The sequence below is a fragment of the Fukomys damarensis genome, unplaced genomic scaffold (genome assembly GCF_012274545.1).
Source record: "Fukomys damarensis isolate Sample0158 unplaced genomic scaffold, DMR_v1.0_HiC HiC_scaffold_24, whole genome shotgun sequence".
NCBI classification, from domain to species: Eukaryota; Metazoa; Chordata; class Mammalia; order Rodentia; family Bathyergidae; genus Fukomys; species Fukomys damarensis.
This window is the reverse complement of record NW_022900936.1, coordinates 10,411,555-10,426,425: the sequence shown is the minus strand read 5'-3', so window position 1 is coordinate 10,426,425 and position 14,871 is coordinate 10,411,555. Positions and strand designations below refer to the sequence as shown.

Genomic DNA, 14,871 nt, shown 5'->3' with positions numbered 1-14,871 from the left:
AAAAAAAAAAAAAAAAAAAAAAGATTATAAGAAAAAGGGACTTGCTGTTAAATTGTCACAAAAATAAAGAAAATATATTATATCCTGACTATAGAGTCATGATAGCTCTTTACGTATAAAACCTTATTGGTACAGTGTATAAAGGAAAATCAAAGGAACCCAGCTTGCTAGAGAATGAAGGACTTCTGGGCCACCACAATTCCTCCATCCCAACTAACTAAGTATGTTCAGAAAAGTTATCCATCTTCACTCTGTGATTTCTAACCTTGAAATTTGGTAGAGTTAAAGAAAGATATAATTGGTATCTAGTGTGTTTTTCCAGTAATATGCCATCCCTTGCAAATTTACTTAACTCCTTCCCATTTATTTTTTTTATTTGTTAAGATTATCCACAATTATAAAAAAATCAAAACTAAAATAATGTTAACCTCAAACAGGTTCATTTTATTACCCACAGATTACACCAGAGCTTTCTTGTTAGCAAGTAGAGTAAAACAAAATAAACTCCCAGGATCTCTTTAATCATTTAAACTTTTCCCTCTCCAAGGAAATGGGCAAAACTGATTTTACTTATTAGTTTGGTTTGTCTATCTTAGTATATTTTGTAACCAGCCAACCAAATGCCATTGATTCACACATCTAATTACCAGTAGTGAAAGTCAGCTATGGTGGAGCCTGAAAACTAACACCTGCTCCACTTTCACTAAGAGTTTCAAGTATTTCAATAAGCTTACACAGAATCTATGTAATTGCATCCAGCCACTTAAAAACAGAAGCTGAATATATATATTTCTGCAGAGAATTTTATACACTGTTTTAAAAAACAATACCTGGGATTAAACTCAGGGACTTCACATTGAACTATATCTCTATCCCTTTGTAAACTTTTGAGACAGGGTCTCTATAAGTTGTTAAATTGCCTAAGTTGGGCTCAAACTTGCTGCCTTCCTATCTCAGCTTCTCAGAGTGCTATGATTATAGGCATGTACTACCTACCATGCCTGGCTTTTACTTCATTTTTGAGACAGAAGATCAGCTACAGAGTAGCTAGTTTGTAGTACTGCCACAAAGTCTGTCAAATAGTTGGGACTATATTTATATTATATTTCAATCTGATGGATAAACAGTAAAGAAGATAAAATCAACAACTTTTAAGCAAAAACCTTACAAGAAGTTGAAACTCATTCAATTTCATTCTGTTTTGTTTTTGTCTTTTGTTTTGGTACCAGAGATTGAACTCGGGTCCTTGCGCTTGCAAAGCAGGTGGAGGAAACCACTGAGCTAAATCCCCAGCCCTCAATTTCATTCTAACTGTGGCATTTTCAACCAACCCTCTTTTTAGTAGGTACTCATTTGAAAATGCCAAACAAACTGGATTAAGTAAAAAACTGTCAACAAACAAACAAACTCAACAGGACTGTACATGGGAAGACAGACCCTCTTTATCTAAAACAGACTTTTAAGAGACAAAACACAAAATTAGGACTTTTTTTTCAAGTGATATTCAAAAGCATCAACTACTGCACTAGAATAAATACCAGCTTTTAACAGTGGAAATCAAGAAACACTAGCAGAAAACAGCTGGCTACAGAAAGAATATGAAGGACAGATAAAGAAAACATTTAAATCAAAATGGACTTTGACCTTCCAAAAGAGACTAGAAGTAAAAAATAAAGTTTTAATGAAGAATAATTTCATCTGTATTTTCTGAAAAGTAATTAATGAGAGATATAAGTATTATCAAAACACTCAAAGAGGCATATGGCACAAGACACACACATTTTAATTTATTTTACCTCTAAGCCAAGGAATGCCTGCACACTATTTGTTCTATCAAGACAATCCAAGCAGTTTGTTCGAACTGTACCACTCTGGCACCTGTAACAGTTTCAGTAATGTTAGGTAGCTGGTTTATGGCAAAAATAAAGCTATAACAAACTGAGAACTGAAGTGACTAAAATGTAGCACCACTTTCTCCCTCTAACTTTTTATCACAATTTTCAAATATATCAAAAGGATGAAAGAATTATACTCTGAACCTAGGTTTTTACATTTGTTAATATTTTGCCCTGTGTTCTTTATCACATATCCATCACACACTTGTTTTTAATTAGATCAGTAGTTTAGGAGCTAAATATAATCTTATAGTTCTTTGCATACAAAACCAAATATTTATGGAATGAATGTTTACAAATCTAAGATCTGCTATTTCTGTTGCTATCCTATAAAATTGTTATGGCACTGATACTAAATAAAATATACAAACTGAAAAAAATAAAACTTTGAGCTTTTTTTTTACAAAAGTTTATACCTCAGCCTATATTCTGAAATTAAATCTTTCAAACTACTTTTTCCTGTTTCACATGCAAAAACTGAAGATTTAAATTATAAGGCACATCTTAAAATAATTTTTCGAATGTAAATAGGCATAGTAATAGAACCTATTCTTCTACTCATTATTACTGATACAAATAAAGACTGCTAGTCCCATGTTTGCTCAGTAATGTAATTTTTTATTCTTATTTGTTGAATCCTATAGAAAGAAATGCCTAAAACCAAGCATAAAAAAATTTTAAATTTTAGAAAGGAAATTTAGTATGAGTTCAATACTAAGAATGACTTAAGTTATAGCAAAGTTCCAACTTAAAGAACAGAGAAATAGAGTCGTCAAACCTTTGAACTTCACTTCCATCAAAATAAAAAAATCCATAATCTAGAAACTTCTGGACTTGAGGTTTCAGAATACTATGTAACTTCTCTGCTTTTCCTCCTTTAACCATTTGATGATAATCAAAATTCACCATGTGGATATCTGCAGCATGTTCAGAAGCTTTCAAATGACTCTAAAAGTAAAAAGGTAAATAATTATCTAATTTTTACTTGACCTTATGGGTATAAATGGAACCTTACATTTTTTTCACTTTCTTTTTTCTTTTTTGTGGTGTTGGGGATTGAACCAGGGTGCTGTGTGTGCTAGCAAAGTTGAAATGCATCCCTGACTTGAACTTTACATTTTAAACTAAACTTTAGCTGGCCCCTTGAAACTTAATACCACAAAGCTTTCATTGACACTGGCCATAAAATGGAAAATAACTTCCTGATAGATAATGACATCCATTCTCTAAAACTTCATACACTATCCCAAAGAGACCAAGTGTCATTATCCACATCAGGGAACCTAAATAATATTCTGGTCTAGTTTAAAGAATAAAATATTATTTCCAATCACCAGGATTTTATTTTTACAATACAAATTCAATAATTATTTATATCTATTACAGAAGCTCAAAATAAAATATCTTATTTTTAACACAAGGCCTAAGTGAGGAAAGATTTCTTATACCTTCATTCAATATTTTAAAGTTTATTAACAATATTCATTTCACAAGATTATAAAAATAGCTAAACAATTAGATCACTTTTAGATTTAATGAGAATGAACTTTAGAAAATGTTTCCTAACCATTTTGTATGTTTATAATTTTACATAATACCATACTTTACTTAATCTATTTCTGACTAATTTATTAAAGTATTTTGTATTTTTTTCTTTAGAAGTTAACCATTTTTTGAGTTTTTTTACTTAAGTTTTCTCTCAATGCAGGAAGGTATAGTTTTGCATGGACACAAATGTATTATTGACCATTTCATAGTTTTAAAACAATGATTATGGTGTCTAGGAAGTAGGCAAGGCAATAAAGAAGGAAATTGGCTGATATTTATCTACTAGTGATGTGAACATTTCTGGAAGAGATATTTTTATGCTTCTGTACAATATTAAATAAACAGATTAGAAAATAGTGTCAACTGTCTTGAAAGTTTTCCTTATTTCCAACATCAGAAGCCCTAGCATAAACTCAATCTTAATAGCTCCAAAGAGTTATAGGTTTCAACAAGTACCTCATCTTTTTCCCAGGAAGTAATGTACTTCCTAGGAGAATCTGATTATCATTATTCTATTCTAGTTGACCTTCACAATGGGAGAAGAAATGACCATACTTACTTGGAAAGCCTTACTTAGCATATGTTCACCTTCCTTTGATCCAAGTAAATTTACTATTATTTGTTTGCCATACAAATTCTTAAGTGTTCTAAAATGCCTATTAAAGTAAAGAAATAAGCATATGTCAAAAGATAAGGCAAATTTTTTCCCAATAATCAAGAAGAATCCATCCTAGGTTTAAAAAGAACCCAGGTGGCTGTACTTTAAAGTCACGGAACTTGCCAAATTGGTACATATCTATTCTATGTGCTCTCAAACCTTGGAATTGATTAAAACTCAGTCAATGCATTTCCTCTCTGACTTACAGACAGTGAGACTCCTCCTACCCACACTGGAGCTTCCCACTCTGGGGTGCTGGCACCAGACAAGGTAAAACATAGCAGAGCCTGCAGTAGGGGCAGTGGGGGAAGGCCAGTACCTCACACATGAGGTCACCTATTCCAGGAGTATTCAGAGCGACCCTTTTACAGCTCCACTTTTGAAAAACAAGCCCAGATGAGTTCTTTCCTCTCTAGCCTCCAGCCATCCAGGGGCCATACAACAGTCCTCCCCTCCTCTGTGGCTTCGGCTGCCACAGTTCCAGTTAACTGAGGTCAATCATTGTCTGAAAACACTAATAGCTGTCTTGACTCAGACATCACATTCATTTTTTATTATAGTTCTATTTATTTAGTTCTTCTTGTTAAACTCTTACTGTATGTATCTAATTATTAAATCAAAGTTCAACACATGTATGTTTAGGAAAAGACATATATGCATATAGTATGTACAGTACAAGGTCTCAGGGATCCACTTGGGAGATCTTGAAATATATTCCCTGAGGACAAGAAAGTACTATACAGAGCAGTGAAAGCAAGAGCTTTCAATGATACAAATAGCCCACTGCGGCACTCATGCCATAGGTTTGCCACCACTGGTATACAGCATATATAGCAAAGCCATACATAGTAAAGCATACAAAGGAAATATAATGTGAGAGTCACCCATAATTTTACATTTTTAAAAAGTCATATTTATAAAGAAAATCTTGAGATATTTTGCATTTTTTTGGGTACTAAGTCTTTGAAATTCAGTTTGCATTTGCTGCTTATAGCACATCTTCTCTTGAACGAGGCACATATCAAGAGCTCAGTAGCTACATATGGCTAATGGCTACCACAGTGGACAACACAGACAGGAAGTTTTAAACTCAAGAGATCAAGACCCACACTTCCAGCACTAGCACCCCTAAAAGTCAATACACTAGGAATCACAGTCCTCCAGCTAAATTAGAAATCAGAAGAAATTTTACTTAAGAGCTAAAAGACATTTAAATGAATTGGCAAATATAACTAGTCTTACTCTTAGCAATATCAAAATGTGAGGCACTATGTAAAAATAATCAGGCCTACCTGTCAAATGCAGGTGCGTTGGCTTCAAAACCCCTTGACATACGAACACGATGGGAACCCACCTTAGACAAGAAAAACAAATTTCATCATGCCACAAACCAACATGTGGATAAAATAAATATATGCTTAATGTATGTAACAATTTACTTGCTGGACACATGTAAGTAAATTAAACAAGAGATTTTCCTTCATGATAATATTTTCTTAAAAAGCTCTAAGAATTTCCCCTTTGCTTTGTTAAAAAAAAAGTTCATTAAAAAAGAAGTTCAAATTACACTATTATGAAATATTTGTAAAGGAATAACAATTTCTTGATGAAAAATATTTTTAATGCTTTCATATATATTATTTTGTTTTCAGCTCAAACTACATGACTTGTGTAAAGGAAGAGATTTACCTTCCCTCTTAAACCTGTGTGACTAATTCCAAAAGATTCAGGTGAGGTTTCTTTGGTTTCCTGACCTAAATTTCTCCTCTTCCAAGCAGTCTACCACTACAATGTCCATGTGTCTTTTCTCTCTGGTATGCTGAATACTCTAGTTCACTCTCCATCACAAAAAACTCCAAAGAATTAAAATCATCATTCCTTTCTGGAAAAATCAGACGTTCCAAGTCAATCTCACTGTCACACAACTATAAAATAGCATATTTTGCAAAATTAGAAATTTTGGGTTAAGTGAAATAAATAAGATGAAAAATATCTACCTCTTATGTATTGCTAGTTATTCTTTTCTCACATAGTAAAGTGGCAGAGAGATGAGGCAGGATTGAGAAAGAAATAACAGATGTCAAAAAGAAACACTAAGTGAGACCAGTTTGAACTTTCTAGTATTTCTCTCTGAGAATTTGGGATCAAAGTTTCCCAGAATTTATTCTTGATCTACAAATGAAGTAGCTTTAAAGACAGTGTAGGAGGAAAGTTTTCATAAAACAAAAAACAAAAAGCAAAAGCTCATATGTGCTTGTGCAATTTCAAAATTAAATTGAAAGTATTATCATTTTTCCTCCTTATCCTATGTCAATTATCTTATATCAGTCATTATATGATTGTCCTGCTAAGTAGTAGATTATTTATTCTCTTTAATAAGAGATTGATTAGACATTTGGGTAAACTGAATTATCAGATACAATTTCATTTTATGCTACTTAATAGCCTTCATTAAATTTGAAAAATGTACACTCCATGGCATTAAGCAATTTAGACTAGAGAAAAATAACAGAAGTTGATACTTTTTCTCAACAGTCTGTAACACTATACAAGGTCTGTCTACAAAAACTGTACAAAAACTGTATTAACACTACAAAAATTTACCTTGTCAATATTTATGTTGTTTAGTGTTGTAACTGTCAAGATATAAAAGTACAATTCTTCTGGTTTTTGTTAAAGCCTGTGGTTGTTCCCTACTACCCCTCTCCCCAACACAGAAACACTTCTAGCTAAATATCAATGCTTTTGAGCATTGGATTGGCTTGCTCAAACTAGGTTTAATTACTCAACATTAATGGGAATATTCTATTAGACAGCTATTGTGAATTGTGATAAAAGAAACACTCTAGAAAGTTTTAAAATTTAAAGTTCTACCTAAAGGGAAAAAAAAGTTGCATCAAGGTTATTTTTTTTAAAGTATTAGAGTAAGACATAGTAGCATTACAGGCAGCTAAATTAGATAGAAATTAATATATAGCCAGAGTGGGACTGAGCTCCCAAGAAGTCAAGAGGAAAAATAAAGACATCAGAATTGCTGCTGGAGGCATCTGAAGACCACCAGGCCTCAAGATAAAAATATAAGGACCAGGCTCATAGGCCTCCCCTACAGGATAAGGAGTAACTTGCAATTATACTATACTTGATATCACATGGCCCAGTAAAGTCCAGATAGACGTCAGTCACCCAGGAGGGTGACCACAACATCTGGACCTGGACCCATCCCTTCCCCAAAATGCCTTTGTTATATTTTCCCCGTATCAGGAGTACACCCTTGTAATCCCAGCACTCAGGAGGCTGAGGCAGAAGATCACAAGTTCAAAGCTAGCCTAGGTCACATAGTGAGATGATGGGAGCAGTTCTACATAATTTTGGGGAAAAATCATGATTAGGGCCTACTTTTTCTGTCTACAGGACAGCTACAGGCATGTCGAGATATAACTCCATCTTCATACCCAGTCACAGCTAAGACTTCAAGGATCCTGAGATGCTGTAATGCTCCACAGCAGGATTACACCAGCTGGAGACATCTTGGGAGGAACCAAATCTTCATCTGCATAGTTCCTCATTGTACTGGGGTTTCTGCTGTCCTCTGAGAGTCTGTTACATTTGTTTCTCCCAATATACTGAACTCTCTGGAGACATTTGTTACATTTGTTTCTCCCAGTGTACTGAATAAAGGTGAGGCAAGCTCTGGGGCTTCCTTCTTTGCCACCCAGAGCAGCATTGATCAGGCCCCAATCTCAGCTTCTTCTCAAAGTCTCATTTTTCCTATCTTTTCTGTATACTCAGTTAATTTGCCTTGTCCTGTTGTGGCTTGCAGGAGACTAGACTTACTACATAGGTTCTAGAAATGGCCCCTTTCCCTGTTCCCTACAGTGAGACCCTTTCCCTTCCCCCAAATTAAATTTAATTTAAAAATAAAAAAATTAAGAGTGATATAGAATATCATCTCTATCATTAACATTACTTTAAGTTCACATTTTTCTGAAACCTCAGCCAAAAATTGAACATGTAGCACTGAACTAAGAATAATCTTGTCAATGTTGACCTCCCCCACTTTCATTTCTTTTTTCCTTTCTTTTCTCATCATTCATTCATTCATTTGTTCAGTTTTGGTGGTACTGGAAACTGATTCCCCCAAGGCTTTTACACTGATTTACATCTGCAGCCCTTTTCTATCTTTCAGTCTCACCACATCATTAAGTTGCTCAAACTTGTGATCCTCCTGTCTCAGCCTCCCAGAGTGCTGAGATTATAGGTGTCTGTCAAAATGCCCTGGCTAGGTTTCCAATATTTGAAGACTTACAAACATAAACTATAATATAACAGTAATATATGAGAATAATACTATAGATTATAAATGTCAAAGAACTTCAGAGAAAAAGAATCATAAATGATTTGCCAGTACTTAAAAAATATCATTCTTACTTGTGAAGCCCTTTATAACTGTATAAAATTTAAAAGAAATTCATGTATTTTTTTGGTACTGGGGATCAAACTCAGGACCTTGTGCTTGAGAGGCAGACAGCAGAACCACTGAGCTAAACCCCAAGCCCTCATACTGTAGTTTACCATTGCAGTACAAGGCCTGACTCTCCAAACAAACCACATGCTCTCTGTAAGCAGCGTTATAGTCTCTAAGTATCTCATAGCACCTGGTATAAAGTAATACACACTGGAAGAACTGAAGTACTACATGAAAAGGTCAGCATGGAAGGGTGACTGGAATTCATTTATTCGATGAACTCTGCATTGGCTGCTGAAGAACAGTCACCTTAATTTGGAAATAGGGAATTCCTCTTAGAAAACAGCAAGGGATAAAATATAGGCAAACTACATTATTAGAAGAGGGCTCAGTATATCTGATGAGCCTCGTACATCTAAAGTGGAAATATCAAATAGTTTCTCTGGTGTGAAAAACTGAAAGTGCAAATAAGGATCAAAATGTATAATTTATGATTTTGTGAAATAGGAAGAAAACATCTAAAGGTATAGGGGAAATGGGAGGGGTAGGGGAAAGGAAAGAATGGAAAAGAAAAAATACAAGAAAAGGAAAAACATGGAAACAAAGTCTTTGTAAATATGGAAGGGTGGAAGGGATGAAGGGAGGGCAAGGAAATGGGGAAAAAGTAAGACCCAAGATACATCATGTAAAGGTATAAGATCGTAGTGATGAATGTAACTGTACTGTATACCTAAAATGTACCAATAAACTAGATGGGGGGGGTGGAAATATCTATAAGAGAGCTAGTAGGAAGCAGAGCCTTAGGGATGAGTCCTGTTAAGGAAACTGAGAATCCTTAAGGCTACAAGAAATTACGAAAATCTTACTGAAATGACAGAAGGGGGAATAAAAAGAAATGGGAAGTTTCACTGTCTGGGAGAATGTTGGGACACTTCTGCTTGGTCAGGCCTGGCTGATTCAAGCCATGAGAGTAAGATCCTGCACAACAGACATTCTCAACGTTAATGGGAGAGAACCCAGTTAAAATGCAGATTCCTGGTCCCATTCCAAAAGATTCTGATTCAACTGATCTGAAATTGGGCTGAAAATTTGCATTATAAAATCATTTTAGGTGACTGTTTTTAATCTTTCAATTAAATAGCCACACTGGAATTAATCACGAAGAAGCAAGTCAAGGATTCTGTCATGACTTCTAAAGTGAGACATGGAACAAGCCAACACTAAATTAAGGATTCTCCATAAATTCCAGACCCAAGAATACACAAGACACCTAATAACCACTTACAATCACCCTGTCAAAAAAGTCCTTTTTGCCACCTATGGAATAATAAACCTTTGGATTTGATGTTTTTATTTTTAAAAATTAATGATCTCTTTTTCCCAATCTTTGAAAAAGCAATCATATTTTCCTTGCTTTATTACCACTCTTTTAGAACAGTAGGGAACTTGTTTTGGTATAAAAGATACCCTCAGAAAGAATCCATTCCTATTGAAAGAAAGGTTAACTTTAAAAACTATTAAGGTAACTAAATGTAAAAACCACTGACTCAACACTCAATCCAACTCAAGTCAACAACAGGCCAGCACAGTGACAATTTGGCAGAATTGTCGGACTGTCTCAATGTCTCAAAATTTTTGACTATAGGGCCGGGGATTTAGCTCAGTGGTTCCAATGCCTGCCTTGCAAACACAAGGACCCAAGTTTGATCCTTGGTACAAAAAACAAAACAAAACAAAAAAATAGACTATAAAGAAATACATGACTTAAAAATCAATAGTTTTCAACCCACAGATACATGACATTAGCTAGCCAGGCTGTAGAGGCTGAAATACACAGGAGAAATAAGGAAGATCTCACACAAAGGAGGATCCCTCAGTACTCAGGATTCAATTTTACTGAGTAAACACTGTAGTTCTGAAATACGTAATAAAACAATACAGAAAACAGTGTAACACAGGGCTCATAAACAGGCTACCAGAATCTCTTACACTATGCTGTCCCCAAAAGAAAAGCATGTGACTTGCATCTAACCAGGAAACATTCCAAACATCCACTACTAATCTCCAAAGTTTAGGAATGGTGAGGTTACGCTGAGATTCTTTCCCAAGAGACTTAGGGGAGAGATACAACTATCTATTTAACTTGTTCTTAAAGCTGAAGATAAAGCCCACATTAGTCAGGCCAGTCTTGACAAGAATTAAAGAGCAAGGGATCCGCTGCCTGCCTCACAAGTGCAAAGACCTGAGTTTGATTCCTGGTACCCACTAAAAAAAAAAAAAAAAAAAAAAAACTTGGAGGGGTTTTGGGCCAGGGATTTGGCTCAGTGGTTCTACTGCCCGCCTCACAAGCACAAGGACCAGAGTTTGATCCCTGGTACCAAAAAAAAAAAAAAAAAAAAAACTTGGAGGGGTTTTGGGCCAGGGATTTGGCTCAGTGGTTCTACTGCCCGCCTCACAAGCACAAGGACCAGAGTTTGATCCCTGGTACCAAAAAAAAAAAAAAAAAAAGCCGAAAGAAAGCCAGCAAAACAGTGCTAATGCTAGTTAATCTCCCATCCACCCTTGTACTGGGGATCGAACTCAAGACCTTCTGCTTGCAAAGCAGGGGTGGTGAGCTAAATCCTGAGCTAACTCCCCAGCCCTGCCAGTTAGTTCTTGACGTATGGTGAATGAACTGAATTACCAGAAAAACTGGAATGGTCCGTTACTTTTCTTCACAATAGCCAATACAGAATATAACAGAGACTCAGCAGTAAGCTAAAGAGGTGAGAAAAGTTTTTACATCCTTTTTTTCAAAACTATAGACTGAAGCACACAACTTACAGAATTACATATACCCCGAAGCTAAAACAAATATGACTTACACTTTGTGGCCTAGGGATTTCTGAATAACACTAAAATGCAAGATTACATTATTGGGCACATACAATAAATATAATATTGTGACCTTATACATTTAAAAAAAAATCTCCTAAAGATTGGACATTTTTACTGACAAAAGCATGCTTAAAAATTATTAGAGAGCAAGTCAGAAAATACGATGACAGATCATCACAAGACTACAAGGTAAAATTACAGTACCAGATATATATATTAATATATTTGGGGGGTTGGGACAGACATGTTCTCACTATGCAGTTCAGGCTGGCCTTGAACTCACTATGTAGCTCAGGATGGCCTTGAACTCACGGCAATCCTTCTTCCTCGGCCTCCCAAGTACTGGGATTACAGTCATGTGCCACCACACCTGGCAGTAACAAATACATTACTTTAATAGCAGCAGCTAACCCTTACATAGTGTTGTGTGCCCAACACTATTCAGAGTTGACATTTAATCCTCACAACCACCCTGTGAAGGAGATTAGGAACATCATTTCCATTTTACAGGCCAGGTAACTGAGACACAGAGGGGCAAAATCACTTGCCCAGGACCACACAGCTAGTAGTGATAAACTAAGAAGTCTTGGTACAGAAGCTTATTTGAACGATTGCATCCTTCTGCCCAAAGAAACTAAACCCTTATACTAAGATAATAGATATGAAAATACTTTGAAAGTTAATATACTATGAAAACTTCAAAGTTTTCTCAATACAGCAGCTGAAATTCTATGGACACATTCTACAGCTTGGATGCAGGTTCTTGTGTAAGGGTCCAAGCATTGGAAGCCTGTTTCCCAGGTGGCAGTGTTAGGAGACAGCGTGAAATGGTTTGGAGGGTGGGCCTAGTGGGAGTTCCTTAGGCACCGAGAGAGCTGTCCTCAAAAGTCAATGTGGGACTTCTGGAGTCAGTTCTTGCAAGAAAAGCCAAGCTGCGCCTAGACTGTCTCTCTGGCTCCAAGACCTGATCTTATCCTCATACACTTCCACTGATGTAATGCCTTTTGGCATTAGGTCTTGACCAGAAGCTGAACCAAATCTTGGGCTGCTAAATCTTGGACTTTTAATCTCTGTGACCATGAGCCAAAATGAAACTCTTCTTTATAAAGTTGCCCTGCCTCAGGTTTATCATTACAGTAACAGAAAACTCACTAATACTTGAAAGCAAATTAAAGAGGAAGATATCTAAGATAAGACTCTTCTCAGCTCCGCACTTGTGAATCCAAATATTATTATTAGGAAAATAGAGCAATCAATGAATTAATGAACTATTCTGAAAATTTAGAGACTACAGAGTATTTCCAAGAAAAAAAAATGAATGCCACTTACTTGCAACCCTGGTTGCTCCCAGAACAATGGAACAGATCCCCGGATTTGTATGAAGGAAGAAACAGAATCATCTAAGTATACAACCTGGGGGGGGGAATACACACACACACACACACACACACACACACACATTTACTTCATTAGAAAAACAAAGTTACTAAAATCTGTTGCACAGTGTTTATATTTTACAACCTATCATATATAAATTAACCTACTCAAAGTATGCAAAAGTTTGTTTTTCTCAGTTAATGTTAATAATGAAGAGAACAGGACATACATAAGCTCAAGAATCACAGCTTTTTAAAAGCAACTCCTTTTGATCTAAATATTTTATACACATACCTTTACATTTCATTATTTTTCAAAACCTTATAGTTTCATCGTCAAAGATATCATAACTTAATTTTTAGGTAGTATACATATCTCTGATTAAGAATTAGGTTTCATTTCACAAAAAAAACCCCAACTTTTCTTAAATTGTCTACTTCTCTATGGATTTTAAAATTTAGTATCAAATGTACAGCATTGACTATGCACTCTAGTTAGTAATACCTAAATGAGGTTGTTTTACAGAACCCTCTCTTGGCCAATAAGTAGCCAAGAACACCATAACCTGACATTATAGCTGTCAAAATGTATTCTGGATCAAGTAAAAAAATCTGTTATTCTATTATATCCTGGGCCTCTTCTATGATACATGAATAAGCATATAAAACATTATATACCTGTTCTGTTTCTACAAAGTTGGCGACATGACCATCATCATTTGTTCCTCGGACATTGAACCTTGTTCCAGCTCGTTCACAACTTAATCTTGAAATGAGACAAGCCTTTGCCTGTTTATGAGCAGCATAAATTGTTCTGATTTCTACACCCCCACACATGAGGCGTAATAACCAGTCATCACAATTCACACCATAGTGCTTGAGATGCAAATGCAAAGACTGATTCCTAAAGGAAAAATAAGTAATTACATTAGGTTACTAAATAACAAAGTATAAATTTTAAAACAGTGCCCCCAGAATATTAATTTATTCTTATTTAATTAAAAGGCACTAGTTGTTCATTCTTTGTAGTATCTCCCATGTGATCAAGGTTTGGGTCACAAAGTCTGATACATAAAATGTTTTCCTACACCAATATCTTCAAGAGTTCTACCTAACCTATCTTGAAGCAAGTGTAGTATTTCTGTTTCAATATTTACATCTTTGATCTATTTTTATTTTAGTTTAGTGCGTGGTAAGAGACATTAGTCTAGATTTAGTCTTCAGTATGTGAAAAGCCAGGTTTTCTGGCACCATTTATCTATTTATTTACTGTGGTACCAGGAATCAAACTCGGGACCTTGCACTTGGAAAGCAGGCAGTGGAACCACTGAGCTAAATCCCTGGCCCTCCAGCACCATTTATTAAAGAGGCTTTCTTCCAATAAGTGTGTTTGGCCCCTTTGTCAAAGATAAGTGCCTAAGTGTGTTTGGGGTTGTTTCTGCATCTTCTAATCTGTTCCACTGATGCTCAAGTCTGTTTTTTGTATGCTTATTTTTTGCCAATACCACGCTGTTTTTATCACAGTAGCTCTGTAGTATAATTTCAAGTCAAGGAAGTCAAGTCAAGTCAAGTCACCTTTGTTTCCAGAATTGTTTTTGATATTCTAGGTCTTTTCTGCTTCCAAATGAATTTTAGGAATGTTTTCTCTAGTTCTGTGATGTATGCTAGTGGTATTTTGATTGGGATTGAATTAAATCTGTATAGCAATTTTGGGAATATGGCCATTTTCATATGTTGGTCCTTCCTACCCAAGAGTAAGGAAAATCTTTCCATTTTCTGATATTCTCTTCAATCTCCTTCTTCAGAGTACTGAAATTTTCAATGTAAAGATCTTTTATTTCCTTTGTTAGAGTCCTAATTATTTTGATGCTATTGTGAAAACTGTTTCCCTAATTTTTCTCTCAGTGAGTTTATTATGTTTATAAGAATGATACTGATTTTTGAGTTGACTTTGTATCCAGATACACCACTGAATTTGGTTATTAAATCTAGAAGTCTTTTGGTGGAGTTTTTGAAATCCTCTATGTAAAGTATCATGTCATCTGCAAATAA

General features: G+C 35.3%; 1 protein-coding gene across 16 annotated transcripts in view; it reads right to left on the bottom strand.

The window, feature by feature from the left end:
• Synj1 (synaptojanin 1) overlaps positions 1-14,871 on the bottom strand; it is an 88,031-nt gene that overhangs the window by 46,238 nt on the left and 26,922 nt on the right. For all 16 annotated transcript variants that reach the window (XM_010608638.3, XM_010608647.3, XM_033767997.1 and 13 more), the window contains 6 exons: positions 13,498-13,723; positions 12,773-12,856; positions 5,394-5,455; positions 4,003-4,099; positions 2,674-2,843; positions 1,797-1,878 (listed from right to left, as the gene is read on the bottom strand). In XM_010608638.3, the coding sequence (XP_010606940.1) occupies positions 1,797-1,878; positions 2,674-2,843; positions 4,003-4,099; positions 5,394-5,455; positions 12,773-12,856; positions 13,498-13,723 (721 nt within the window). The remainder of the gene's footprint in view (positions 1-1,796; positions 1,879-2,673; positions 2,844-4,002; positions 4,100-5,393; positions 5,456-12,772; positions 12,857-13,497; positions 13,724-14,871) is intronic.